Below are 27,720 nucleotides of genomic sequence, written 5' to 3'. Positions count from 1 at the left end.
CTTGGTGTTGCCTTTAGATAATGTAGAATTCTATGCACTGATTGTAGGTGTCTTTCCTTAGGATCATGCATAAATTGACAATGGTACTTCAAGTAAATCAATCTTCCAACCATCCTTTGATATCTTCCTATCTGTAATTAAATAATAAATTGCATCAAATAAGCAAGAAATCGTATAGCCATAGCATGTTCTGCCAAATGAGATGGGGCTGAGTAAAAGCTTGACTTGGAGATGGGACGGTGTTGGTTTGCAATGGAGTCCAAGTCCTTTGACATCTTTGTTGAGGAGCTTGGAGGGAGACTGAGAGGGGTCATCGTGGAGTGTGGAAGAGGTTTTTCCAGGTGGGTTAGGTTTGGGGAGCTCAATCTAGGTTGCCTTCTAGCAGGGGTGGAAGCTTGTTGTAGAGATACTTGGCTGTCGAGGTGAAGCAAAGGGTGGGAGGAGGGAGGAAGGCAATTCAAGCTGGAATGTCGGGAGAATGGGACTGGGAGGTTCTTATTCTGCAAGGTGGTCACGATAGAATCAAAGGGTTTCTCTCTAGTTTTAGCAGAAGGGAAGGGTAACCATGGGGGTTGGCTTATTTTGGCTGAGAAATTGCGATCGCTTAGGGTTGTTCCCATTTTCGAGGAGAAGAAAGTAGAATCCTCTGTTGAGAATGGGGGCAGTGGGAAGGTCGAAAGTGGGAGTATGTCCTATGTGAATGCAGTAAGAAAGAATGAGGGCTTGGCGGAGGAGACTGCTTGGCTCCAGATTGGGGAGGGAGATGTGCAAGACAGGGAGGAAAAGCTTAGGAGGTGCCTGATTAGGAAGTTTGGTGAGGGACCCTTTGCTGTCTTAGATCTTTGGGCATTGAATATTTGGGCGCGGGGTACATGGCAATTGAGATATGGGCTACAGGTGTCTGTTTTTAGGGGGTCTTTACTTCTGTTTGAGTTTGAGGATTGAATGGAGGCAAAAAGGGTGTTGGCTAGTGGCTTTAGGAGGTTCAAGGAGAGACTCCTTAGTTTGAAAAGGTGGCGACATGAGACTGGGTGTGAGGTGAAGGAGGGGTCTTGCAAGGAGGCGTGGGTGAGAGTGTTGGGTCTTCCTTTGCATTTGTGGAGCCGTGAAGTCTTTATGAAAGTTGGGAATTGTTGTGGAGGTTTCGTTGCAGTGGATGAAGGCACGGTGAACTCGATTCAATTGTAGTGGGCTAGGATCCTAGTGAGGTTGAATGGGACAAGCCTACTCGCCTCGTTGCAGCTAGTGGTTGGGTCTTCAAGCTATTCTATCCAGTTGTGGTGGGAAGTCCCCCTGAAATTTTTCATGGTTGTTCCGAGAAGTTGCAGCAATGGGTCGCCAGAGATGGAGGTCAGGGGTGACGTGAGTCGTGGATCACGCACGGGTACATGCATGGAAATGGACATACCTTTGTTGCTGATTAGTAGGGAAGACGTGTCGAACTTTGGAAGGAAGAGTGGTAGTTTTGGTGAAAGTTCAGATCGCTGCGTTCAAAAAGTTGCTACAGGTGGGGAAGAATTTGGAGGCGGTGGCAGGGGGAGCTCAGTTGGCCGGAGGGATTGCTTGGAGGAGTTGGTGGGCTTAGAGGAGAAAATGGGCCGTTGTGGGGGAGCCCATCTTTGTTGCGAAAGGCCCATAAGGTGAGTGGGTTGGTTGTTGGAGAAGATGGTGGGTTGGGTCGGGCCTAGGGGTGTGGCCCTTATTTTATTAGGGAGGAATTTTTTGGGGGGATGGTTGGCCCTTTAGGGCTTCTCGTCGAGGGTGATCGTGTTGCAAAGATTGTCTCGATGGAGATGATCGAGTCGCCTTTGGCTTGGATTTCAGGCACTGATGAGTCTCTCCAGGCTGAAGCGACAAGGTACACTTCTCGTTCCTATTATTCTTTGGTGCTTTAGGAGGTGCGGGGTTTATCTTCTTCTTCTCATTCTCCTTCTCATGGGAAAAGGGCTGCGAAGGGGGATTGCAGTTTTGTTCGTAGCCTAGGGGTGGAGGTTGTTGAAGCGGTTGTGAGTATTCGTCCTCTAAATGTGGTTTTGGCTGACCGGAGTTCTGCAGTGACCTCTTCTGGGAGGAAAGGACTTTGGTTGTGGTAGGTGAGGTGAGCCTCAAGGAAAGAGACAATTCAAATGGGGCGGTTTGAGTGTGGAGTGGAGTAAGCTGAGGAGTGGAAATCGTGTTGTCTTGCCCAGTTTAGTGACTTTCTAGGCATGTCAACTACGAGCTCTAGAAATGGAAATTGAGGAAAGAACAAAAGGATCAGTGGTTTGAGTCTAAAAGAGTAAAGGTTGAATTCTCAAGGTTTGAAAGGGAACTTAGAAGGTTAGAGTGTTCCATTAATTTTAAAAGTTTAGGAAGTGGAAGAGCTCTCTCTCTCGAGAGTGCGGGTTCAGTTTCTGTGGGTAAATGAAATTAAGAATCCTCTCTTGGAATGTGAGAGGGGCAAATGATAGCGATAAAAAAAGGATCATCAAATCTGTAATCAAGGCTCAGAAAGCAGATTTGGTTTGTCTCTAGGAAACCAAATTCCAAAGTCTGTCGTCTAGTTTGGTTTGGTCTTTGGGGGTGGGCAGGTTCTTGGAGTGGGGCACTCTTAATTCTCGGGGTATGGTAGGGGGGGTGTTAGTCTTTTGGGATAGTAGGGTGTTAGAGTTGGTTGGAATGGAAATTGGAGATTTTTTGGTTTCTGGTCGGTTTAAGAATGTGGAGGATGGCTTCTATTAGGTTTTTACAAGGGTGTATGACCCTTATGTTGGGAGGCTTAGGGAAGATTTTTGGGAGGAGTTGGGGACTATTAGGGGTTTGTGGCAAGATCCATGGTGCATAGGAGGAGATTTTAATGTTGTTACATTCTTGAGAGAAAGGAACAAAGTTTCAAGACTGTCTTCAACAATGAGAAGATTCTCGGAGGTCATTGAGGATTTGGAATTGCGGGATCTCCCTTTGCAGGGGGGCTTTTTCGCGTGGAGGGGTGGTTTGAATAATCAATTATAGTCAAGGTTGGATAGATTTCTAGTTTCCGAGGATTGGGAGTGCTATTTCAGTGGGGCAGTTCAGTTTCTTCTTCCCAAACCTATTTCTGACTACTGCCTAATGTTGTTGGACAACGGAGGAGTGAGGAAGGGTCCTTTTTAAGGATTTGTTAAGGAGTTAGTGGATGGGTTTCCAGCTCTGAGGGTCTTTTAGTTTCACTCTATTTTCAAAACTTAAAGCGCTTAAGGCTAGCTTGAAGCTCCCCTTTACGGAAGAGGAGGTCCATTTGGCCCTTATGGGCATGAATGGGGATAAGGCTCCCGGGCTGGATGGTTTCACGGGGGCCTTTTGGCAATTCTGCTGGGAGTTTGTAAAGGAGGAGATTTTGGAGATGTTCAAGGAGTTCCATGAGCAAAAGGCTTTTCTCAAGAGCCTCAATACCACGTTTCTAGTCCTAATCCCAAAAAAAGGAGGAGCGGAGGAGCTGGGGGATTTCAGGCCGATCAGCCTAGTGGGCGGGCTGTATAAACTCTTGGCTAAGGTGCTGGCCAATAGGATTAAAAACGTGGTTGGTAAAGTGGTCTCTTCAGACCAGAACGCTTTCGTCATGAATAGGCAGATTTTGGATGCGTCCCTAATAGCAAACGAGGTGATTGACTCATGGAAGAAAAGAGGGGAAAAAGGCCTGATCTGCAAGTTAGATATTGAAAAGGCGTATGACAGTGTGAATTGGAAGTTTTTGATGAGGGTTATGCAAAAAATGGGGTTTGGGGTTAAGTGGAGAGAGTGGATATGGAGCTGCATTTCCACTGCAAAGTTCTCAGTGTTAATTAATGGGGAACCAGCTGGCTTTTTCTCCAGCTCTAGAGGACTTCGGCAAGGCGACCCCCTATCCCCATACTTGTTCATTATGGGGATGGAGGTGTTGAGCGCCTTTATTCGGAGGGCTGTGGAAGGGGGCTGCATTTCCGGGTGCAGGATTCAGAGGGGCAGGGGGCAAGCTGTGAACATTTCCCACCTTCTTTTTGCGGATGATGCCATAGTCTTCTGTGAGGCTAAGAAAGATGATATGACATTTTTGAGCTGGATTTTATGTTGGTTTGAAGCCGCTTCAGGGCTGAGGATAAATTTGGCTAAAAGTGAGATCATTCCCGTAGGGGAGGTGGAGGAGATTCTTGAGATGGCTGTGGAGTTGGGATGCAAGGTAGGTAAGTTGCCTTCAACTTATCTGGGACTGCCCCTGGGTGCGCCCAATAAGGCTGGGAGCGTGTGGGATGGGGTGGAGGAAAGGATGAGGTGGAAGTTGGCCCTTTGGAAGCGGCAATACATATCAAAGGGCGGAAGAATTGCACTCATAAAGAGTACCCTGGTTAGCATGCCTCTTTATCAGATGTCCCTGTTCCGTATGCCTAGGGTAGTGGCAAGAAGACTTGAAAAGTTGCAAAGAGACTTTTTGTGGGGAGGGGGAAGTATGGAAAGAAAAGCCCACCTTGTCAATTGGGAGAGGGTGTGTATGGGCAAGGAGAAGGGGGGATTGGGGTTGAGGAAGTTAATCCCTTTGAACAAAGCCCTTCTTGGAAAATGGGTGTGGAGATTTGCTAATGCTAAGGAGGAAATGTGGAAACGTGTTCTTGTGGCAAAATATGGGCAAGAGGAATTTGGGTGGAGGACTAAGAAGGCAAATGGGGTTTTTGGGGTTGGGGTTTGGAAGGAGGTCATGAAAGAAGCTGATTGGTGTTGGGACAAAATGAATTTTAAAGTCGGAAAAGGCACCAAAATCAGGTTTTGGAAGGACCCTTGGTGTGGGGAGGTGGAGTTGGCTCGTAGATTCCCTCAACTCTTCAATATGGCTGCCCAAAGGAGTGCCACTGTGGGGGAGTTATGGGACCACAATTCTGACCTAGGAAGTTGGAACTTAAGGTTTTTGAGGGGCTTTAATGATTGGGAGCTGAATATGGTTGTTGAATTGCTACAAATCCTAAGGAGTCAAAGAATCACCATGGAAGAGGACTTGGCTCTTTGGAAGGGGGGGAAGAATGGGAAGTTTGAAGTTAAGGAAGCGTATGAGCTGTTGATCAGCCATAGTACCCTGCTTTTTCCGAAAAAGGGCATTTGGGTGGAGAACGTTCCTTCAAAGCTTGCGTTCTTTGCGTGGGAAGCTACTTGGGGGAGGGTTCTCACGCTTGATAGGCTACAAAAGAGAGGGTGGTAGCTTCCTAATCGCTGTTATTTATGCGGCATGGATGAGGAAAACGTCAACCATCTCCTTATACATTGTACAGTGGCTAGAGTGTTATGGGGGATTGTCCTTGGCTTAGTTGGAGCCCAATGGGTCTTCCCAGAATCTGTAAAGGAGGTGATTGTCAGCTGGAAGGGTATCTTTGTGGGAAAAAAGAGGGAGAAAATTTGGAGATTCATACCGTTATTTATTTTTTGGACGGTATGGAAGGAGAGGAATAGATTAGCATTTAGGGGGGGGGGGGGGTAGTTAGCTATACAAAGAGTTAAGCATTCTTTTGTTTGTAATTTGTGGGGGTGGGCAAAATTGTATAGTGGTGCGGAGTCTCGCTCCCTTATAGGTTTCCTGGAGTGGATAGCCTCCAGCTAAGGGTTGGTTGGTTTTTGTTGTTTTTTTGGTAAGCTTGTGAGGCCCCGTCGCCTTGTATACTTCCTGTATACTTTGAGGCGTTTTGCCTTTTGATAATATATGTGTTTGCTTATCAAAAAAAAAAAAAGGCTAGCTTGAAGATTTGGAACAAAGAAGTGTTTGGAAATACCTCTGCTAGAAAGGAATCAACCTTAAAGTAGATGGTGTTTTGGGATTCTGTTGAAGGAGACATGGTGTTGTTTGTAGAAGAACAAAGTCTCAGGAAGCAGGCTTTGGAGGAGTATAAGAAGTGGGTGATAATGGAAGAGACCTATTGGAGGTAAAAGTCTAGAGAGTTATGGCTGAGGAAAGGAGACAAAAATACTGGCTTTTTCCACAAAATGGTTACTGCTCATAAGAGAGGTAACTCTATGGTGAAGATCAAGATAAACGGGACTTGGGTAACGGAAAAGTGTGACATCAAAGATGGAGTGGTTCAGGTCTTCCACTCTTTTTTGTCTGAAACAGAGGAGTGGAGGCCCAAATGCAATGAGTTGCAGGTTGGGGTCCTTGGAGGGGAAGATGTTGCAATGTTAGAGGATCTTTTCTCTAAGGAAGAGGTTTTTGGTACACTCTTGGACCTTAATGGAGATAAAGTTCCTGGTCCTGATGGTTTCTCAATGGCGTTTTGGCAGTTCAGCTGGAGTTTTCTGAAAGAGGAAGTTATGGGGTCTTTAAGGATTTTCATGATCAGGTAGGTTTGTGAAAAGCATCAATGCCTCTTTTCTGGTTTTAATTCCTAAGAAAGAGGGAACTAAAGATCTCAAGGACTTTAGGTCTATAAGCTTGGTGGGTAGCTTTTTCAAGTTGTTAGCAAAGGTGCTAGCTAATAGGCTTAAAAAGGTAGTGGGAAAGATAGTTTCCAAGTCTCAAAATGCTTTTGTGGAGGGAAGACAAATCTTGGATGCTTAGCTAATTACTAATGAGGCTATTGATTCGATGTAGAAAGGCGAGGGTGGTGGCCGCATTTGTAAGTTGGATATTGAAAAGACATACGACCATGTAAACTGGAGTTTTCTTCTTTGGTTGTTAGAAAGGATGGGTTTTGGAGCTAAGTGGATCAGCTGGATCCAGTGGTGTATTGGCACAGTTAGCTTCTCCGTCCTTATTAATGGAACCCCCTTTGGTTTCTTCCAAAGTTCTCGAGGCTTGAGATAGGGGGATCCCTTATCCCCTTACCTTTTTCTGATTGTCATGGAGGCTCCTAGTTGCTTGTTGAAGAGAGCGAGGGAGGGAGGATTTTTGTCGGGGTGGCGGTTCCGTGGTAGAGGAGGTGTGAGTGGAGATCTCTCACTTGTTGTTCGCAGATGACACTTTAGTCTTTTGTGAGCCTTCTCTAAATCAGGTGTCCTACTTGAGTTGGCTTCTTATGTGTGGTTTGAAGTCATGTCGGGGTTGAGGGTGAATTTGGACAAATGTGAGCTCATTCTAGTGGGGAGAGTGGAGAATGTAGAGGAGTTGGCTCGTGAATTTGGTTGCAAGTTTAGCATGCCCCCGTCTTCTTACTTGGGTCTTCCTTTGGGTGCTCGTTTCAAGGATGTGGCAGTTTGGGATGGGGTAGAGGAAAGGTTGAGGAAAAGACTTTCCATTTGGAAAAGACAGTATATTTCCAACGGGGGTAGGCTGGCCTTGATCCGGAGCACTTTGTTCAGTATGCCTATCTTCTGTATGTCCTTGTTTTATATGCCAAGGAGTGTGAGTTTGAGATTGGAGTGAATCCAAAGAGATTTTATTTAGGGTGGTAGGGCTCTGGAAAGGAAGTCCCATTTAGTATATTGGTCTATTGTTTGCTTAGATAAACGAAAGGGTGGTTTGGGTGTGAGGAATTTGGTGTTGTTGAATAAGGCTCTTTTACGCAAATGGAGTTGGCATTTTGCGGTGGAGAGGGAGGTGTTGTGGAGGCAAGTTATCTGTGGGAAGTATGGGGAAGAAGTGGGCGGTTTGCAGTCTTGTGATGTGAGAGGTAGTTTTGGAGTTGGTTTGTGGAAAGCTATTAGGAGAGTTTGGGACGTGATGGGCAACAGTATGGTTTACTTTGTGTGAAATGGTAGGAGGTTAGATTTTGGAAGGACAAGTGGTGTGGAGACAATCCTTTGTGTATTTATTTTCCCTCCTTATTTACTATTTCCTTGGCTAAGGAGGCTTAGGTGGAGGATGTGTGGAGCCACTTTGGAAGGGGAGTGTGGGCTCCTCAGTTCTCAAGGCAGCTTAACGATTGGGAGGTGTTCGATGTGGAACGTTTTCTCTTAAGTCTGCAAAGGAAGGAGGGTATATAGTGATGTGGAAGATCAAGTAGTTTGGACAAAGGCAAAGGACGGAAGATTTTCTGTCAAGCCTCTCTATAAGGCTTTGTAATCGGAAAGACAAGGGGATTTTCCTGCAAGAGTAATTTGGATCTCTTTGGTGCCTTCGAGGGTGAGTTTTTTTTGCTTGGGAGGTTACGTGGAAAAAGGTCTTAACCTTGGATCGTATTTAGAGGAGAGGATTCCCTTTGGCTAACAAATGTTATTTGTGCCTTTCAGAGGAAGAGTCTATTGATCACATCCTCTTGCATTGTGAGCTGGCAAGAAGTTTATGAAACTTACTATTTTCCCTTTTTGGGGTGTCATGGGTGTTCCCCTATTCAGTTAGAGCGGCGTTATTGGGGTGGCCTGGGTCTTGTGTGGGAAAGAAGAGGAAGAAAGTGTGGCTTTCAGCTCCCTTGTGTCTTTTTTGGATAGTTTGGAAGGAAAGAAACAGTAGGGCTTTTGAAAATGAGAGGCATTTGGTTCAAGGGTATAAATCTTTTTTCCTTTGTAATCTTTGGGCATGGGCCAAGGGGTTTTTGGACTTGGGCCCCCCTTCCATTGTGGATTTTGTAGATTGGTTAGGCTCCGTTTAAGGGGTTCTTTAACCTTTTTTGTATACCATCTGTATACTTTGGGGCGCTTCCTTGTTGTGCCTTTTTCTTTTTTATATATTGATATTTATTCATCAAAAAAATATCTTCCTATCTATAGCATTGTCATCTTCTTCTTGACCCAACTTGTAATTTCGTTCAATTGGTGTGCTTGTTGCCTTGCAGCTAAATGTTCTAGTTTCTTTCAAAGGGTCTATCATATACTTATGTTGAGAGACAAATATACTTTCTTTGGAGCATGCTACTTCTATTCCCAAGAAATGCTTCAATTTCCAAGCTCTTTAATTTTAAATTCCGTGGCTAGGCATTTTCAGAGTGAATGTCTCTTAGCCTTGTCATTCCTAGTAACAATGATACCGTAAACTAGTAATGTTGTGATTCCCCTTGAAGATGAATGCTTTATAAATAGGATATGGTATCCTCATCAATTTGCAAGCTCTTTAATTTCAAATTCCGTGGCTAGGCATTTTTGGAGTGAATTTCTCTTAGCCTTGTCATTCCTAGTGACAATGATATTGTAAACTAGTAATGCTGTGACTCCCCCTGAAGATGAATGCTTTATAAAGAGGATATGGTATCGTTGGCTCTGTTTATATTCCATTGCTAGCATTACTTTTGTAAATCTTCTGAACCATACTCTTGAAGATTGTTTCAATTTGTAGAGAGCTTTTTTGAACTTTCAAACTTTGTTATCAACAAAATTCTCATAAAAACCTAGTGGAGGTTCCATGTAAACCTCCTCTTCTAAGTCTCCATGCAAGAAAGCATTTTAACATCAAATTGTTATAAATACCAAGTATTCATTTTGCTATTGGAGTAAAAGTCTCTTAGTGATCTATTCCATATGTTTGAATGTACCTTTTGCAACAAGCCTGACCTTATATCTTTCTAAGGAACCATCTGCTTTGTATTTCAAGGTAAACACCCATTTACACCCCACTAATTTGTTTCCATAAGGCAACAAGTTTGGTTGCATTTGTTTCCATCTGCTTTGAATGTACCTTTTGCAACCAGCCTGACCTTTTATCTTTCTAAGGAACCATCTGCTTTGTATTTCAAGGTAAACATCCATTTACACCCCACTAATTTCCCAAGTTTTATTCTTCACTAATGCTCTCATTTCCTCTCTCATAGCTTGTACCCAATTCTTATCCCTAAGTGTCTCATCTGTTGTTTGTGGAATGTTGATGGAGTTTATGGAGGTGAGAAAGGCTTTGTTTTGGGAAGAAAATCTGTGGAAAGACACAAAGTGTGAAATTGGGTACTTAGTGCATTTTCAGGTGCCTTTTTTGACTGCAATGGGCAACTCTAGATCAGGAAACTCATGTGAAACACCCTTTCTATCTATAAAGTAATGAGAAAATTTGGATTCAGTGCTTGGTTTGGATTTTTGAACTTGCGTAGGTTTAGAAATGGGTGTTCTTCTTCTAGAATAGACATGTAATGGCTTTGTAGGATTCAGACCAGGTTGTTGTCTTTCCAACTTTGTTTCAGGTGCTAAATCAAGTTCAGTTTCTGAGGCAAGTTGAGGCTTGATTTCTGTGCCATTGAAGTCTTTTTCTGGTTCTATTTTGGGTTCTGTTTGGTTAATTTATGGAGGAGTGGGTTTGTTTGAGGTAGATGGAAAAGATTTTTACTTGGAAAAAATACCAAAGTTAATAAAAAAATCCTTATCTTCCCTAGACACTCTCCCCTTGAAGGTAAGGACTCAAACTTTGAAAGAATGACCCTTTCTTGACAAATGTATTATCCCTGGAGATGAAGGTTTCTCTTGTAGTTCCCAATCAAATGACTCAGCTTTCCTTGTACTTTCAGAAATGATCTCACAATCTGCAACTGTAGGTAATTCCTTCCATCAATTGGTAGGAGGGATTAATATTTTGGAGTTCTCCAGTTGATTGATTCAGTGGTGACTCAGTAATAATTTCAGTGGGATTGGATGTATTTTCAGAGATATCATACATTATTCAAGAGAAAAAAAAAATGCTAGAAATAATTTAGAACAAGATTTGGCTATGGAGTTAAAAAGGAGTAAACCACAATGATGGCTAAGAAGATTTTTTGCAATGAAGGCCGAAAAAAAGCTGATTAGAAAATTTCCCAGAGAGTGTGCACTCTGACACCATGTGGAGAAAAAAATAATTTTCTCTTGATAATAAAAAAACTGTATACGATCAATTTATTCTAGAGGAAAACACCTAAATAAGAAAGTTTGACTTCTCTCTCTTTATCCCTTGGAATTATGAATTTTCTACTAGTTAGGAGTCATATAGGTCATACAAAAATCTTCAGAGAATAAAATGATTAATTTAAACTAAATCTACTAGATTTTTGACACTTCACAAATCTGTGTATAAAACCAGAACATAATGTTGACACTCCTTTTTCTCTCCATATTTAAGAATATTTCTAGTCTTGATTCATTAACTCTTAATCAGTAGATTTTAGTAAGATTCTCTTCTTTATCATCACAGCATCCTTGAAAATAAGTTTGCAATCTTGGTTGTTGTGCTTTCCTATGAAGGTATCAAATTTCCTAATGTAAAAAAGCATCCACTTGATTTGAGTTTCCAATTTTCTTCTCAAGTTTTGTTTGCTTTTCTGTGCTTACTGGATTTTTTTTGATGTAGCTGTAGTTTGCTTGTGATTCCTTGCCTTATACATAGAGGGTTATGAAATTTGTAATTCTTTTAAGGCAGAACTGTGATTCTGTTGTGATAGAAGTTTGAACTTGCTTGAGAGAAGTTCAATTTATCATTAGGATAAAATAATTCTTTGTTGGAATAGTTTATACCATAGCCACTTGGATAAGATTAAAGTGGAGTTCTAAATAGTGGAATCTAGCATAAAGAAATTCTATGAAATTAGACTAATAATTTCCTTTTTTGATGGGCAATATCTGTCTCTCTGTCTGTCTGTCTGTCTGTCTCTATGTATATATATATGTATGTATGAATGTATATATATAGATATATATGTATAGGTTCCTACTGTGGCTCAAACTTGGAATTTCCCTGCCCCAATCCCTTACCACTTGAGCTTGGCTTCAATGTAAAGATAGCATCTATGCTATTTATTTATTTATGGAAAGTGTTCATTAAGGTTGTGCTGTGAAATTTTAATACATTCTACACACACAAATATGACCTATCTATCTATCTATCTATTTATATATATATATATATATATATATATATATATTCTATTATTGTTTTCCCAATTTAGAGGCGTATTATAATAATATTATTCTCTTATCTTTTGTAACCTTTTATATATGCTACTGGTTCTAAATGTGCCCTGCGTTGATAAGAGTACGTCATTAATTAATTTCTATGGTTTTTTCTATATTTTCAACTGTGTAAGCACAACCTTTTAAAGAATAAAGCCTTTTCAAGGAAGGTTGCCTAGGGAGAACAATGCTTTATGGGACAGGATCATGTAGAGGATCTATGGTTCACACTTGAATGGATGGGATGCCAACTTTGTTATTAGATGGTTATATAGATGACACTAGAAGGCTATTGCATAGACTTCCTCTAAGTTTTCTTGATTTACTTATTATTCTATGAGTGATGATATAAACTTTGCTTTTGGGAATATAGCTTTGGTGGGGTGAGAAAGCTCTAAGTGATCAATTCCCAAATCTCTACAGAGTAGGTAGGCTGAGAGACTTCGTGATTTCTTCTGTGCTAGTTTCCCCCTCTGTCTTTCATTTGGGTTTGCAACCTCTTAGAGCATGAAATTGAGGAATTGATCCTTCTCATCCATGTTTTAGTCCTCATGTATCTGTTGCTCACATTTCTTTGATGTGAGAGTTGAACTTTGATATTCTTAGAGTTGTTCTCAGTTAATTCCCTCTTTAATACTATATCTTCTCCTACCAATTGGGTTCCTTCTATTTATTCAAATTTCATTTGGATGACTTGTGGCAAATAAGAATTTCAATACCAATGATTTGTCCCAAGCAAGAAGGCCTTAGAAAGCTCCTAGTTCAAAGTGGTGTATCGTGTATTTTTACATTGGCCCATGGCCTTAGCCTTGTGTATAGGTTATTTAAACTTTTTGGGATTGACTGAATCCCATCAGAGGAGATATTATGGATATCCTTTTAAGGGTTTTGAGAGACTTTGTCAAGATAGGACTCTTTGGCGTGTTACTAGCCTTACTCTGATTTGGACAAATTTGGCAGAAAAGGAATGCAAGGATCTTAAGGATAAACGGGGGGTTTGTGGAAGTAGTTTTGGACTTATTTTACTTCTCTTCTTCCCTTTGGGCTTTTGCTAGTGAAGGTTTTGTAGCACCCTTTGAGTCTCATTTTGCTAGTGTATAGGACCACAAGATTGATTAAGGAGACACTGCCTGAATGATTATCCCTAACCATGGTTTTTAAGCTAAATTTTGATGGGTTCTTTGGGTAACCTAAGGTGGTTATGGATTGAAGGGTTATAGAGGGACCGGCCTTGGTGCAATGGTTAAAGCATTCTCTAAATATGCAGGTTGCTTTAACCATTGAGACACAGATTCTAGCGCTTTTTAGAGTGCTTTGTTTTATGCAAAAGCCTTAAGCGTCTCCAATGTCCTAGTAGGTGATTATGCTATTGTAGTATCAAGGGCCACCAACAAAAAATGAGGATTGTGGAAGTCTCATGGATGGATATGAAAAATTATTGATATTTGTTCTGAGTTGAGATGTTCCTTTTGTTGGATTTTTTAATTAGGCTATCATGTGGCAGATATATTAGCAAAGTGTGGAGCAAGAAATTTGGTTTCTAATGTTGGAATCCTAATAATTAGTGACCTGTTAGATAGATTTGCCTTTTTGGACAAGTATTTACACATGTGCATGTTATCAGACTTTGTACAGAGGTGTTTGTAATTATCCAGAGGTTAGATAGATTTGCCTTTTTGGAGTAGTATATACACATGTGCATTCTTGTCGGACTTTGCACAGAGGTGTTTGTAATTATCCAAAGGATTTCTCGTCCTTCTTTGTATTTACTATTTTCAATGTAATGAAATGGTTGTTTGTAACTGTGCTTCATCCCAAGTTCTCATACGCTTGCGAACATATTCAACTGCATCATTACGGTCTAAAGTATTCTTTAGAGGTGCTCTTGTCTGGACTTTACAGAAACTGTTACTGCATAATTTAAATGGTGGAATGGCTGTGATATAGTAGAGCACAAACTGTTCTTACATAATTTAAAATGTGGAATGGCTGTGATATAATGGAGTATTATGTGGTAAATCTTCTTATCTCTTCTCATATTTGCACTTCTGCTGCTGTGCAGGTCTAAATGTTGAAGTTGATCGAATACTGGAGATTGCTTGTATAATTACAGATGGCAATTTGATCAAATCAGTTGAGGTAATAGTTTATTTACATCGCATTTTCATGCATACATCACAGCTTTGCTATGCATTCTTCCCCCCTCCCTCTTCCTGCATCCTTGTCTTCAGATTTTATTATTGTTTCTATAACTTTTAGTTATCAGTTGTTAGTAATGATGCTATTTGTGCATTCGTTGTTTTTACATCTTCAATATTTGCTTGCCACTTAGTTAGGAAACAGAGGGGTTCTACTTTGTTTTCAGTGGGACTGTTGGCAAAAAGGAGTCCCAAGTATTTTGCTATTTCCCTTAAGCATTTCCATATAGATAGCATGGATGGTGCAGTGGTAGGGGGTTTGGGGTTCTGGGAGATTGTGCATCCCTTGGGAGAGGTTTGGGATTGTTGGTGTGTAATTCATAGGAAAAAGGATATCCGACACTTCATTCGTTTTTGATAGAACTTTTGATATATAGAATCTGATTATTCTGCCTTTTTCATCAAACTTCAGCATTTCTCTATGTAGACATAGGTGGGGGAGTAGAGGTTTTATGGTCCTTGCGATATCAGTATATGCTGCGCAATTTGTAGTGATGAATTGGAAAACTAGATCAAACTTTCTCCAGAAGTGGTTTAGAATTCGGGAATTAGTTGGAAAAGACAAACTCATAGAAACTAAGTCAGCAATGAAATTTGGTACAAACTTGGGAATCATGTAAGAATGAAATCATGAATGAAGTTGGATGGATAAAAGTATATGTGGCAGAAGAAGGACAACTTTGCTGTTATTTGGGAATTGTTTGGGTGTTTATGGGTGGATGATGTTGGTTCGGAGTAGAATCGAAATCCTTTGAGATTTTGTTAGAGTAGGTCAAAGGCTGTGTGCTTCGTAAGATTGTTGAGAGGGGTTGTGGCTCCTCTTCATGGATAAAGTTCAGGGAGAAGTGCTTCGCCCTTCCAACGGAAGAGGTGGAGGTGTGTATTGTAGAGAAGGATTGGAAACCCTTTCAAAAGGATTGGGTGGAGGGAGGCGGGTGTTACAAGTTGGAGCTTCACTATAATAGAGTGGGGAGATTCTTGCTCTACTTTGCCATTTCAATGGTGGGGAATAGATTTTCATTGCTGCTCCTGGAAGGTAGCGGATTAAGGGGCTGGCAAGTGTTGGCTAGTAAGCTAAGGAGTTTAGGTGCTTTGTCAAATCTTTATAGCAACCATATCTCAAACGAAGGTAAGCAGAGGGTGAGCATCAGAGAAGGCCATTTCCTATGCAGAGTTGGTGTCCAAAGGTGAAGTTGATCTAGGTGAGGCTGTTAGGCTTCAAATTGGTAAGGAGGAGATTGACACAAATATGAGAGCCTTTGGTGTTGCCTTGTGTATAGATGGGGTGGTTCTTCAGATCCAGTTCTGGACCTCATTTCCTTGAGGTCTTGGGCTGTCTATAACAAGTGTTTGAAAGAGAACCTCCAATTAGCGCTTTTGGTGGATTCCCTCATTCTTTCAAGTTTGAAGTTGCTGAAGGGTTTAGAAGGGTGCAGATTGAATTTGTTTAATGGTAAATGTTTGAATCTTGAATGGTGGAATTCTGAAGTTGGGTGTATTGGAGATGGTGTTTTTGCTCAAAAGGAGTGGGTCTTCCTTTGCACATGTACATGATTCAAATGCAGAAAACTTGACCATGCTTTTGTTAAGTAGAAGAACTTTGCTACAGCATATTGAACACATGTACATGATTAAGGATGATGCACTTGATGAATTTTGTTTCTATGATATCTATGAAACATGAAATTTTGATCTAGATTTATAAATCCCGTGATTTCTCGAGATAGTTTGTCTCCATTGAGGAGTTGAACAGGACAGGGAGACTCCTATATTTATCCACTGATTAAAGAAATTGAGGTGACAATGATTGATGGGGAACCAGACAAAAAGATGACTTTAACTATTTGTCTTCTTCATTGAAGGTTTTGTTGGCAAGGATCGCTTTCTTAAAGAAGCCTAAGTTTCATGGAGAATATATTAAAATAAGTTTATTAGAAATTCTTAATTTTATTGTGTTGTTTATCCTTGGTTGTGCATGGGCATGCTGTTTACTAAGAAGCTTGATGGTATATGTGATCCTCTTATCTTTCTGTAATTGAAGCCATTTCTTCTGTACTTAGGGTCCTGATTTGGTTATCCATCAAACTAAAGAGTGTTTAGACAACATGGGAGAATGGTGTCAAAGTCATCACTCAGCTAGTGGTACGCATCTTCATAAATTTACTTATTTTTGTGGTTTATGTCAAAGTTAGGTTTGGCATGGTATCTTATATAAGTTTCATGGAAAGTCCTATTGGAGGTGTTTATTCTTGTTTATTATGCCCTTCATGGGACCTTAACGGACATGTCAATAATAATTTAGGGCTGACAAAAAAAGTGCTTCGAAGTACCATCAGTGAACAAGAAGCTGAAAAGCAGGTATGTAAGAGCATTACCATACTTTGCCATATGTTCTTAGATCTTTATTATATAAAATTGTATGAACTTGTAAATTTGATATGCAAAGTATGTTCATGGGGATAACAGCCTCATTCCATCATTTAAGGTTGTGTTACAAAAATCTAAGAGTGGTAAGAGAATTTTTTTGAACATGAAACATGAGGATTATTAACTCTCTTTGGCATCTTGTTCAAGACATTGACAATAGAAGCAGCTTTTCTAGTTGACATGAGACAACTATGGAATACTAGCATCTTGGTTCACCTAACTAATGGAATAGCATTTGATATTTTATGTGGATTAGATTTCATGGGAGTGGATTTTTATGCCCAAAAGAGCATAATGATGGTTAAGTCATATCCTTATTAGTTCTTTCAAAATATGAAACTAATTCACTAATAACTTTGAAGTAATTGTGTCTTCATAAAAGTAGTCAATTTCATGTTTGTTTAGAAAAAGAAAGGACTTCACATATAGTTGATAAACTTGATCGGCCTATAAATTTTAGTTATCAGGTCCATGGTGGAATTTTTTTTTGTCCTAGATACATAGCTTTTCTTTCTTTCTTTCTTTCTTTCTTTCTTTTAGATTATTTAAATATTTGTTTTTTCATATGGAGCCGCTATAACAACTTTGGTTGCATCTGGTTAAGGGAATTCAAATTGACTCGTTTATTGGACTTGAAAATCTTGAAGTTGAATATGATATCCCACATCGGATAGGGGAAAAAGTTTGTGACTTGATATATGAATAAATTACTCTTAACAATATAAAAACGTTTTAAAGCCATGAGGGCCCTTTGGGTCTAAAGTAGACAATATCTACATGGTTGAGAGCGAGTCATTACAAATGGTATTAGAGCCGATCCCCAACCTTAATCTGGGAGTGTGTTTGGCCCTTTAAGAGATTTTTGTCTATTTGGCGGCTTTGACCCCATAATCCCATGGGACATAATGAGGATATTGTGTTTGCATGGAAGGATGATTGTGATATACCGCATCAAATAGGGGAAAAAGTTCCTCATGCTATATATGTATGAACTTGTTTTAACTATGTAGACGTGTTGTAAAGCTGTGAGGGCCTTTTGGTCTCAAAGCGGACAATATCAACAAAGTTGATAGTGAATCATTACAGTGAAGATATATGGAGTTAAAATTCCAAAATATTTAGGTAAGTATAATTCAAACTAACATTAATATTTGATTTTGAAACAATCATACCTACCCTGAAACAACATGCAGGGTAGGTGCATAGGTGTGCAAAAGGTTGGCAGAGGCAGAGGAGTTTATGCATGAACTTTCTAGTTGTTCCATATCAAGATCGATCAGATTCCATTCAAGTTAGACCACCAGCATCTGAATCAGCAGAATCTAAGCTAGTTGCGGGTGGGATAAGGGCAACAAAGGCATAAGAAGCAAAGACATAGGCTGTGCGGGCACCAGTCTTATTAGTGGTAGAAAAAGTATGGGAAGTGCTAGGATGGTATGGGCTGCAGCATAAGAAGCTACGGCACCACAGTTCAGTTAGAGACAAAGGCCCAGCTGTGAATTGTTAATGAATCCAATATATTCATTGACTCTTGATCACGGGTGTATGAGTTTACCATTAGAGTCCGTCCATAGCAATGGTGGAGTGCCAAGCTGTCGTGATTCATCTCCACCTGCCAACCATGGGAACAACTTATGAAACTAACCTTTTTTTTTTTCTTATGAATGAACCATCGGCTCATGGAGCTACAGGGAACGAGACTGACAGAAAAGGGTAAACTCCTGCCATAGTTATTATGCTTCCAATCTAAAAGTTTGTGATCATCCCCCCTTATTATTTAACCTGACTATTTGGAATTACATCTTTTAAATAAAATGCCTATGCTTATGTAATAAGTCAATAATATGGCTTGAAAATATTAACAATATAAAATGATGAAGAAAATTTTTTATTAACCTGCAAAGCCCTTAAAGAGAAAAACTATGGGACCTTATATAGTTGAAATTGGATATGATGAATACCATAAGGAATGCGCAATGCAGATCCAAAACCTTATATATGAACTTATTACTTTAAACCCTGGTATATGCACCTGTTTGTCTCTAGGAATGCAAATCCTGTGCCTTCCTGATCCCAAAAACATCAAGGGATCAAACTCTAACATGAGCACCGCCCAAAACAAAAGATGGATGAGTTTCTAGGTTATTTTGTTGTTTCCTATCAAAAAAAAAAAAAAAAAAAGAATCTTTCAAATAATTTTCATGAAGGAACCAGATTTTTGAATAAAAGAAGGAATAATATCTTCAATTCTCTCTCTCTCTCTCTCACACACACACACACAAACACACACACACACACACACACACACACAAATAATGCTCTCTAAATTTTGTAGTAGAGTGCATTTGAAGCTATGGTTGGAGAAGAAAAATTCATATATATGTGGATTTAAAAAACCAGAAAAACAGTGGACTTAATTGGAATAATATTCTAAAAGAAAAAAAAATATAGGTTAATTGGATCAATTAATATTTTTTAGGATCTAACGGGCATGACTAGATTGATCCTTGCATGCTTGGGTTGATCTATAAGCAATGTTTTCTTTTAGGTCCAGCTAATATTTGGGGGAAAAACGACATTTTTTCCCTCAATATTCATTTATGAAAGGTTTTTTTAAAAGATACCTGAAATGAATATCAACATAAATAAAGGTTAAATTTATTTTTGTTCATCTAAATCCTTCTATATCCTTTGCCTTTGTTGCTTTTGGTTCCTTCCCTGCAAGGGAGATGTGGGTTCAAGGGCTCCGTCAAAGGCAGGCCTTCTGTGTAGGAGTTACTATGAGGGAAGATGACCAAGAACGAACTTTTGAAGAAGGTTGTTCTTTGGCAGGTGTTGCCAATGCAAGCTTATTGAGGATTTAATAGACTGCATCCTAATCCATTGCAGAAAGGCCTGCATCTATTGGCACCCTTGTTCTCCCTTTTTGGTATCCCTTGGGTGCTCCTTCAATCAGTAGAGAAGGTTCTATGTGGTTGGCATGAGAATTTTGTGAGTATGAAGGAAGGTGTAGATAAGGGCTTATTTTGATGTTTTTGGCAATAGTAGAACTTTTAAATGTTTGAATATTTTGAGTGTTTGGATCAAGTTTTGGAAGGCTTATCTTAAATCTCTATTTGAGTGCTCTAGGAAGTTTTAGGAGTTTCTAACCTATCTTTTTTTGGATTTCATAATTCGTGTGTGGTGCAGTTAGTCAAATGTAGGGGTACTTTCTTTGCCGTTCTTTTGGTGCTTTTGTATACTTCTTATGTACTTGGATTGAGGTGTTAAATATTGTTTTTTACTATGCATGTGCATTTATATGTTCACCTATATACTCATACATACATAGTTACATATATATGTATGTAGTTGTCAACATTCATACTACAGACATACAATTCTCAAATTTGCTTATCAGAAAGAAAAAAGAATTTAATGTTTGGGACAATGACATCCATAATCACATCCTTCCACATGTACACACATATATATCTTTAGATGCATAACAATTTCCATTATTTTCTACAACTTTCTATTTTCATGTGTTTCAACTAAGATCTCTACTTGATGTTTAAATAGTTGTTCATTTCTGTTCATTGAGCTTTTTAATGTAATCATGTTTGAATTTGACAGGTCATAGAATTTGTCAAGAGAAATGTTGGTACATACACCCCTCTTCTGGCAGGAAATTCAGTTTATATGGATTTTCTCTTTTTAAAGGTAGTATATCATAGTTTCCTCCTATATGCCAACGAAGACTTCCATATAAGCCTAGTTTATTTCACTAGAATAGTAGAAACACTGATTCTGTGAATGAAGCCTGATGGATCCCACGTTTTAGAATTTTTTTATATTCTGGGTTCCCTTTCAATCTTGATTGGGATTGGAATAGGAATAATAACCAAGTATTTAGAAAATTTGTCAGTCTACTAATTCTAGAGCAATATTATAATCTTTATATGGCTCCAGACCAGAGGGAGATTGCAAAATAGTGAATCTTTCATAGAACTTTAACACCTTGATGCATGCAGTTGATACATGGATAAACAGTGATATATATATATATATATATATATATATATATATATATATATATATATATATATATATATGTATGTATGTGTATATTTTTTTTACATGAGATTCTGCATTTTATCACTTTAATGTAAACCATGATAGAAATTATATGTGGCTCTTAGCATGCTTCATAAAGCCTGGCGCCACTTCACCTTTTGACTCACAAACACTTCTTTTGCACAATATTTTTTAATTAGAGAATAGTAGTGGCATCTGTGTTCCTCAGAAGAGCCTAGTTTGAGCACTCTTGACCTACTTATGGTCTGGAAGGTCATGTTGTTTATATATATTGTTGATCTGCATTTCACTTGTTAAAATCCTAGAAGAGGGATTTTGTTATGTTAAAAATTTGAGGTTAATCTTGTAGTGATGAAGCCTAGGAAGTGGCTAATTTTTTTGATCCATGAAAGAATTTCCCCTATTTTTGTGTGCATACACACACGCTCATATTGCCTAGGTTGACCAATTTTTCATTTTTGTCCTGCTTTCTTTAGGGCTCTATAGTCTTCTTGTTGGAGATTTCTTGGTATTATTATCCCTTATTTCTTGGTATTCTAGGATGCTCTATCTTGGAATGTCAGAGGGGTAAATGACAGTAATAAGAGAAGGGTCATTAAGTCAGTCATAAAATCCCAAAAAGCGGATGTGGTTTGTTTGCAGGAAACTAAAATTAAGGAAACGAGTACGGGGCTTGTCCGTAGTCTTGGGGTGGGAAGACATCTAGACCGAAGAGCAGTCAATTCTAGGGGTGCAACAGGAGGTATACTGGTGTTTTGGGATAACAGATTGGTTGAATTGGTTGATGTGGAAGAGGGGGAGCTCTCAATTTCTTATCGGTTTAAGAATTGTGTGGATGGGTTGATGTGGGTGTTCACTGGTGTGTATGGGCCGGTATGCAATAGGGATAAAGAGGAATTCTGGGAGGAGCTTGGGTCAATAAAAGGGTTATGGAATGACCCTTGGTGTGTGGGAGGGGATTTCAATATGGTTATATATCCAGGGGAGCGTAGTAAGGGTGGTGGGCTTTCGGCTTCAATGAGGAGATTTTCAGAAGTGGTAGAGGATTTGGAGCTAAGGGACTTTCCTTTAAGGGGGGACCTTTTACCTGGAGAGGCGGGTTGAATAACCAGTCCCACTCTAGACTTGACCGGTTTTTAGTGACAGATAACTGGGATAACATGTTTAATGGGGTTATGCAGGGGATCCTTCCTAGACCAGTTTCTGACCACTTTCCCATTCTCCTAGAAGGTGGAGGTATGAAGAGGGGTCCTTCCCCTTTTAGATTTGAGAACATGTGGTTGGAGGAGAAGGGGTTCAAAGACCAGATGAAGAAGTGGTGGGGGAGTTTAAATTTTATCGGGACCTACAACTTTGTTTTGGATGCAAAATTGAGAGCCTTAAAAGATATTTTGAAGACTTGGAATAAAGAAGTGTTTGGTCTCATTGATACTAAAAAGGGTGAAGCTCTCAAATAGGTGGAGTATTGGGATGAAATGGAGAAATATTCAGCTTAAATCTGGAAGATTGTGAAGCTAGGAAGGAGGCTAGGGAGTCGTATAAGACTTGGGTGTTGAGGGAAGAAATCTCTTGGAGACAGAAGTCTAGGTGATGGGGGAAAGCCTTTTAAAGTTTATTCAAGGAAGAAATGGAAGACCTAAGTAAACTTTAAGTAGGATTAATATTAATTAGAATTGAATTGGGATTGGTATTTGTTGGAGTCTAATTAAGATTAGCTAGTTGAGTTATAATATAGTTAGAATTAGAATCATAATAGGTTATTAGAGTCCTAGAAGACTTTGGATTTCTTAGATAAACCTATAAATAGACTAATCAATGTAAATCAAAGGAATGAATTTATGAATAATATTATATTTTCTTTCATTGCAAGGTTGCAATCCTCAATGGTGAGACTCCATTGATTTTCTTTTAGGTGAGACTCCTAGAAGGCTTAGTGAGACTCTTAAGGTTTTCAATCTTTTCTTCATTGTTTCTTCTTTCTCTCTATTTCTTATCTTATAATTTTCTCTACCATAAAATTTATTCTTTGTTCCTCTCCTTACACCCTAAAAAAATAAAACCCTAGTCCACCTACTCTTGAGTGTAGGCAACCATCCTAGGGTTGTCCTACATCAATTTTGGTATCAGAGCCAAAGTTCTTGGCTTGAAGGCATATGCAATTAAGGAGTGGAGCAACTTATGCCAGCATGAGTTCTAAAAAAACTTCTAACAATCAAGATGCCGCTACAATACGCTTGGAGGAAATTTCAGCCACACAACAATCCCATCAAGATGCTATAATACAACTAAATAGCAAACTTGATGAGATCATGAAGTTATTAGAAAAGAGTCAAGAAAAATGACCAATTGAAGAGAAGATTGCAAGTCATCAATTTAGACAATCGCCAAGTCAATCACGCGAAAAACAAGACAATTTTATGATGGGGACTCAAACAAGGGCTAGACTTTTTGAGCTAGATGATGATGTGACTAAAAAGGTACGTCTTGAAGTTGCTGAATATTATGGAAAACTAAATCTAGCAGCTTTTCTTGATTGAATTATGTCAATGGAAGATTACTTTGATTGGTATGCAATGCCCGAAAATAGAAAAATTCGTTTTGTGAAGGCATAGTTGAAAGGAGTAGCACGTCTATGGTGGCAAAATATTTTTTTTTTTGATTGGAAACGACACAAAGATTTATTGATAGATAAAAATAACTACAAAAGAAGGATGAGGAATCCTCCTGCCAAAGAAAGCTAAGCTATAGAAAAATACATTGAAAAATAAGCAAACACTCTAAAAAGACCACTCCTTATGGAGTACACGTTGCTATCCAATCAAGATGTAACGCATTAAGGGGAGTCCCCTTAAAAACCTTGGAACAATAAGCCCAAAGAGAAGCAAGGAAAACAATAGAGTCCCATAGAAACTTTGAATTCCTTGCTTTATCCTCAAAAATCCTTGCATTTCTTTCCCTTCACACAATCCGAATAAGAGCGATGTTTGCAGCTTGCCACAAGGCTATCCCCCTCTTAGACGAACCAAATCCATTGAATTTGATGTACATCATGTCAAGGATGCTCCTCGGGGGGACCCAATCCATCTTAGCTAACTGAAATAACCTGTGCCATAACCCCATCGTCAAGGAGCAATGAAGAAAAATATGATCAGCTGATTCCCCATGCTTCATGCACAGAATACAAATATCCATACTAAGGGCTTTGTAGGGTCTTCTCACTTGTAGCATGTCATTAGTATTCACCTTCTTGTGTGCCACTAACCAGATGAAGGACTGCACTTTGAAAGGAATTTGAGAATTCCAAACGAATTTAGAAGGAAAAACCTGAGGAGATCCAAAAAATTGGGATAAAGCTAGAAAGAAAGATTTAGCTGAAAAAAGCCCTGAAGAAGATAAGGGCCACAATCTGGCATCTGGAACCGAAGGAGATAAATGCACTCCATCAAGAGATCGCATGAGGCCTTCTAAGTCCTCAATCTTAGAATCTGACAAGTTATGACGGAAATTTAAATTCCAAGAGAAAAGACGAGTAGGACCGAGAACTGAAGAAATAGGTATGTTTTTATCCAAGACTACTCTAAATAGACTTGGATATTGGGATCCCAAAGGTTGGTCCCCCCACCACAAATCTTCCCAGAACCGAATTCTTTCCCTATTTCCTACCACAAATCGAGTAAACGAGGAAAACTCCTGAAAGACTTGAGAAATAGCCTTCCAAGGACAGCGATGTGACCATCTGACTATTGTGTTGGCATCCCAACCATTGGAGTGTGAACCATAGATGCTTAGTATGACCTGATGCCATAGAGCTGAACCCTCTCTAGGGTACCTCCACAACCATTTCCCTAAAAGAGCGAGATTCCTCAGAGAAATATTCCAAAAACCCAAACCCCCTATTTCCTTCGGTTTACACACGACATCCCACCTGACTAAATGATCCTTTTTGCCTTCCCCAATCCCTGACCATAAAAAATCCCTCTGCAACCTCTCGATTTTAGCAGCTACTGAAGCGGGTAACTTAAATAAAGAAAGAAAGTAACAGGGCATATGGGTAAGGCAAGATTGGATGAGAGTTATCCTCCCTCCGAAGGATAGGTATGCCTTTTGCCAACCATCTAATCTTCTTGAAATTCTCTCAATCACAGGATCCCAAAATCCACCTGCCCTGGGGTTCCCACCCAAAGGAAGACCCAGATGGAGTATAGGCCAACCAGAAGCCTTGCATTCAAGTGTCTCAGCCAATCTTGAAATATGAGCTTGATCCAAATCGATACCATAAATATTACTCTTGTCTAAATTGACCTTAAGTCCAGAAATATGCCCAAATGCTAACAAAAGACTCTTGAGAGTCTGCAAGTCTTCCTCCCTAGTGTTAGGAAAGAAGATGGTGTCATCGGCAAATTGCAAATGAGATACCCTAGTTCTGTTTCTACCCACCTTGAAACTCTCCAACATATTTCTCTCCTCTGCTCTCAAAAACATCCTACTCAATACATCTGCTACTAAAGTAAACAAAAAGGGGGATAAAGGGTCTCCTTGTCTTAATCCTCTCGATGCCTTAACCCAACCTTTAGCGCTACCATTCACCAATACTGCATAAGATACTGAGGACAAACATCCACTCATCCATTTCCTCCATCTAGGACTGAACCCCTTCTTCTCCAACACTTGATCCAAAAAATCCCACCTCACGTGATCGTAAGCCTTTTCAAAATCAATTTTAAAGACGACACCTTCCTCCCCTGATCGTCTTCTCTCATCCACTATCTCATTTGCTATGAGGACTGCATCCATTATTTGTCTCCCTTGAACAAAAGCGCCTTGAGTAGAATGGATGGTTTCATGTAAGACCCCTCTTAGACGCCCTGAGAGCACTTTGGCTATTATCTTATAGAGACTAGTGATCAAACTAATGGGTCTAAAATCTGAGATTTTCTTTGTCGTACTCTTTTTGGGCAGAAAAACAATGAAAGAGGCATTAGTGCTTTGATTGATAACTCCGCTCCTATGAAATTCTGCGAACACTCTCACTAAATCCTCCTTAATCACATCCCAACAATCTTGGAATACTGCAATAGTAAAGCCATCAGGCCCCGGAGCCTTGTCCCTATCCATCTGAAATATGGCCTTATAAATCTCTTCTTCAGTGAAAGGGGCATCCAAACTTATTGCACTTTCTTCCGAAATAGGGGACCAATCTAATCCTTCAATACTCCAAGACTCTCCTATAGGATTCGCGTAGAGTTTTTCAAAGTAAAGTAAGATCTCCTCTGTGATGCTCTCGACATTATTCAACACTAAGGCCCTTTCATTTTCCAATGTCTTGATATACTTCCTATTTCGCCTACCATTAGCCACTTTATGAAAAAACTTAGAGTTGCAATCCTCTTCCTTAACCCATTTCACCCTAGCTTTTTGTCTCCAATGGATTTCCTCCCTCAAAATTAATTCCTCTAGCTCCCCTTTTCTTAAGGCTCTTTGATCTAACAATTCAGAGGTGAGACCCCCATCCTGCTCAATGGCGTCAAAGTTAGCTAAATCCTTGAGGATACTTTTTTTCTTTTCATTAAGCTCTCCAAAAGAAAGCTTATTCCATTCCTTCACTTTGGCTTTAACAAATTGTAATCTCCTCATGAACTTGTGGCCTTCCCATCCGTTTCCTTGAAAACCCCTCCACCAATTTCTAAAGTTCTCCTTGAAACTAGGATGTTGCAGCCACATGTTCTCAAATCTAAAAGGAGTTGGGCCCCACATGAATGGGTTGGTATCCAAAGCAATTGGCCAATGATCCGAGGTCCTTCTGATAAGGGTTTCTTGAATGCCTTGGGGAAAGAGCTGCCCCCACTCATTTGAGTAAAGAAAACGGTCTAATCTCTTACACACGGGAGACTCTTGCATATTTGACCAAGTGAATGATGCGTTCCGAAGAGGTGGATCAAGCAATTCACTTTCTCTAATAAAACTATCAAAGTCCCTCATGCTTGAAGTTAGCCTAGAGCCCCCTAATTTTTCTGAACTTCTCCTTATGACATTAAAATCACCGCCCACACACCACAACGGGAAAGTTAGACCATAAATGTCATAAAGTTCCACCCAAAAATCCTTCCTAAGTGAGGGACTATTTGGACCATAAACTACAGAAATCCAAAGAGGTCCACAGCCCTCCAAGGCGAACTTGACCGATATCGAGAAAGAGCCTAATACCACCTCCTCCTTGCACAACTTTTTTGAGTCCCAAATGAACAAAATCCCTCCTGAAGCCCCACACGCCGGGAGAATAACCCAATCCTTATTTCTGACCGTCCAGACACTGCCCACTAGCCTTCTGTCGCACTTCTCCTTTTTTGTTTCCTGAATCATCACAACATCCGGGTTCTCTAACCTAAGGAAATCTTTAATCACCCTTCGCTTATTACTTGAACCCAAACCCCTAACATTCCAACTGATAATTTTCATGGAAAACACTCAGGCCCTAACCCTCCAAACCAAATCCACCTGGATTCAAACGCCTATGGACCTCTATTCTTCCTCCTAGAGTACACCTTAATGTCCAGAGAGCATAGGACCTCTCGCACTTTAGCCATTTTCCTAGGGGACATGCCATCTATAAGAAAGTCTTCCGGCGGGGATGCCTCATTAACCCCCGGACTGCCTGGCATCAGGTTAGAAGACTTCCCAGGGGTAGATCTCTCGGACATCTGGTTAGAAACAGCTCTCTGATTCTCCTCCTCAACATGGACAGGGATGCCAACAAAATTTAAGGGGCCAACATCGCCTATTTCAGGAAAATTTTAAATTTACCTTGATTTACCGAAGGAGACTGGGAAAGAATTTCTGAATATGGGAGATGAGGACCGGAGGGACATGGAAGATTCTTTTCCAGATTACAGGAAGGATAGGGATAAGGCTCGGGTGGCTGAGAAGAAAAAGGCTGACTTACCTCCAAGTTTTCCACTCCCGGAATTTCACAATTTCCTCCCCAAATGATTTCTTTACCTCTGGTTCTTGGAATAGAAGGTGACACCGTGACTGAAGAACCACAAGGATCGTACCCCGCTCGGCCCGTAAATCCTCCTTTGTCATCTTTGAGTTGGGATTTTTGCGATTCCATCTCTCCTCTTGACGTCGAGGTTTCTTCCTTCGACCAGCTGTTGCATTTCCTTGGTAGAAGACAACGGAAGATGGGACTCTCTCTGATACCTCGTATCTGTTGAGATCCCATCCCGCCATCCACTTCCAGATTGCGGACTTCGCAAAGTGACGCTGCGCTCCG

The 27,720-nt window shown here is 40.0% G+C and overlaps 1 protein-coding gene across 2 annotated transcripts in view; it reads left to right on the top strand.

Annotated features, from left to right (window-relative positions):
* Positions 1 to 27,720, top strand: part of LOC100251263 (oligoribonuclease) — a 43,887-nt gene that overhangs the window by 3,147 nt on the left and 13,020 nt on the right. The window contains exons 3-6 of one of the 2 annotated variants that reach the window (XM_002271292.5): positions 13,808 to 13,884; positions 16,004 to 16,085; positions 16,246 to 16,301; positions 19,986 to 20,072. In XM_002271292.5, coding sequence (XP_002271328.1) covers positions 13,808 to 13,884; positions 16,004 to 16,085; positions 16,246 to 16,301; positions 19,986 to 20,072 — 302 coding nt within the window. The remainder of the gene's footprint in view (positions 1 to 13,807; positions 13,885 to 16,003; positions 16,086 to 16,245; positions 16,302 to 19,985; positions 20,073 to 27,720) is intronic. The other variant, XM_059737584.1, reaches the window with a different exon arrangement.

Source organism: Vitis vinifera, chromosome 6 (assembly GCF_030704535.1).
Source record: "Vitis vinifera cultivar Pinot Noir 40024 chromosome 6, ASM3070453v1".
Taxonomy (NCBI): domain Eukaryota; kingdom Viridiplantae; phylum Streptophyta; class Magnoliopsida; order Vitales; family Vitaceae; genus Vitis; species Vitis vinifera.
Note: the sequence above shows the minus strand (reverse complement) of the source record. Positions and strands in the feature narration are given on the sequence as shown.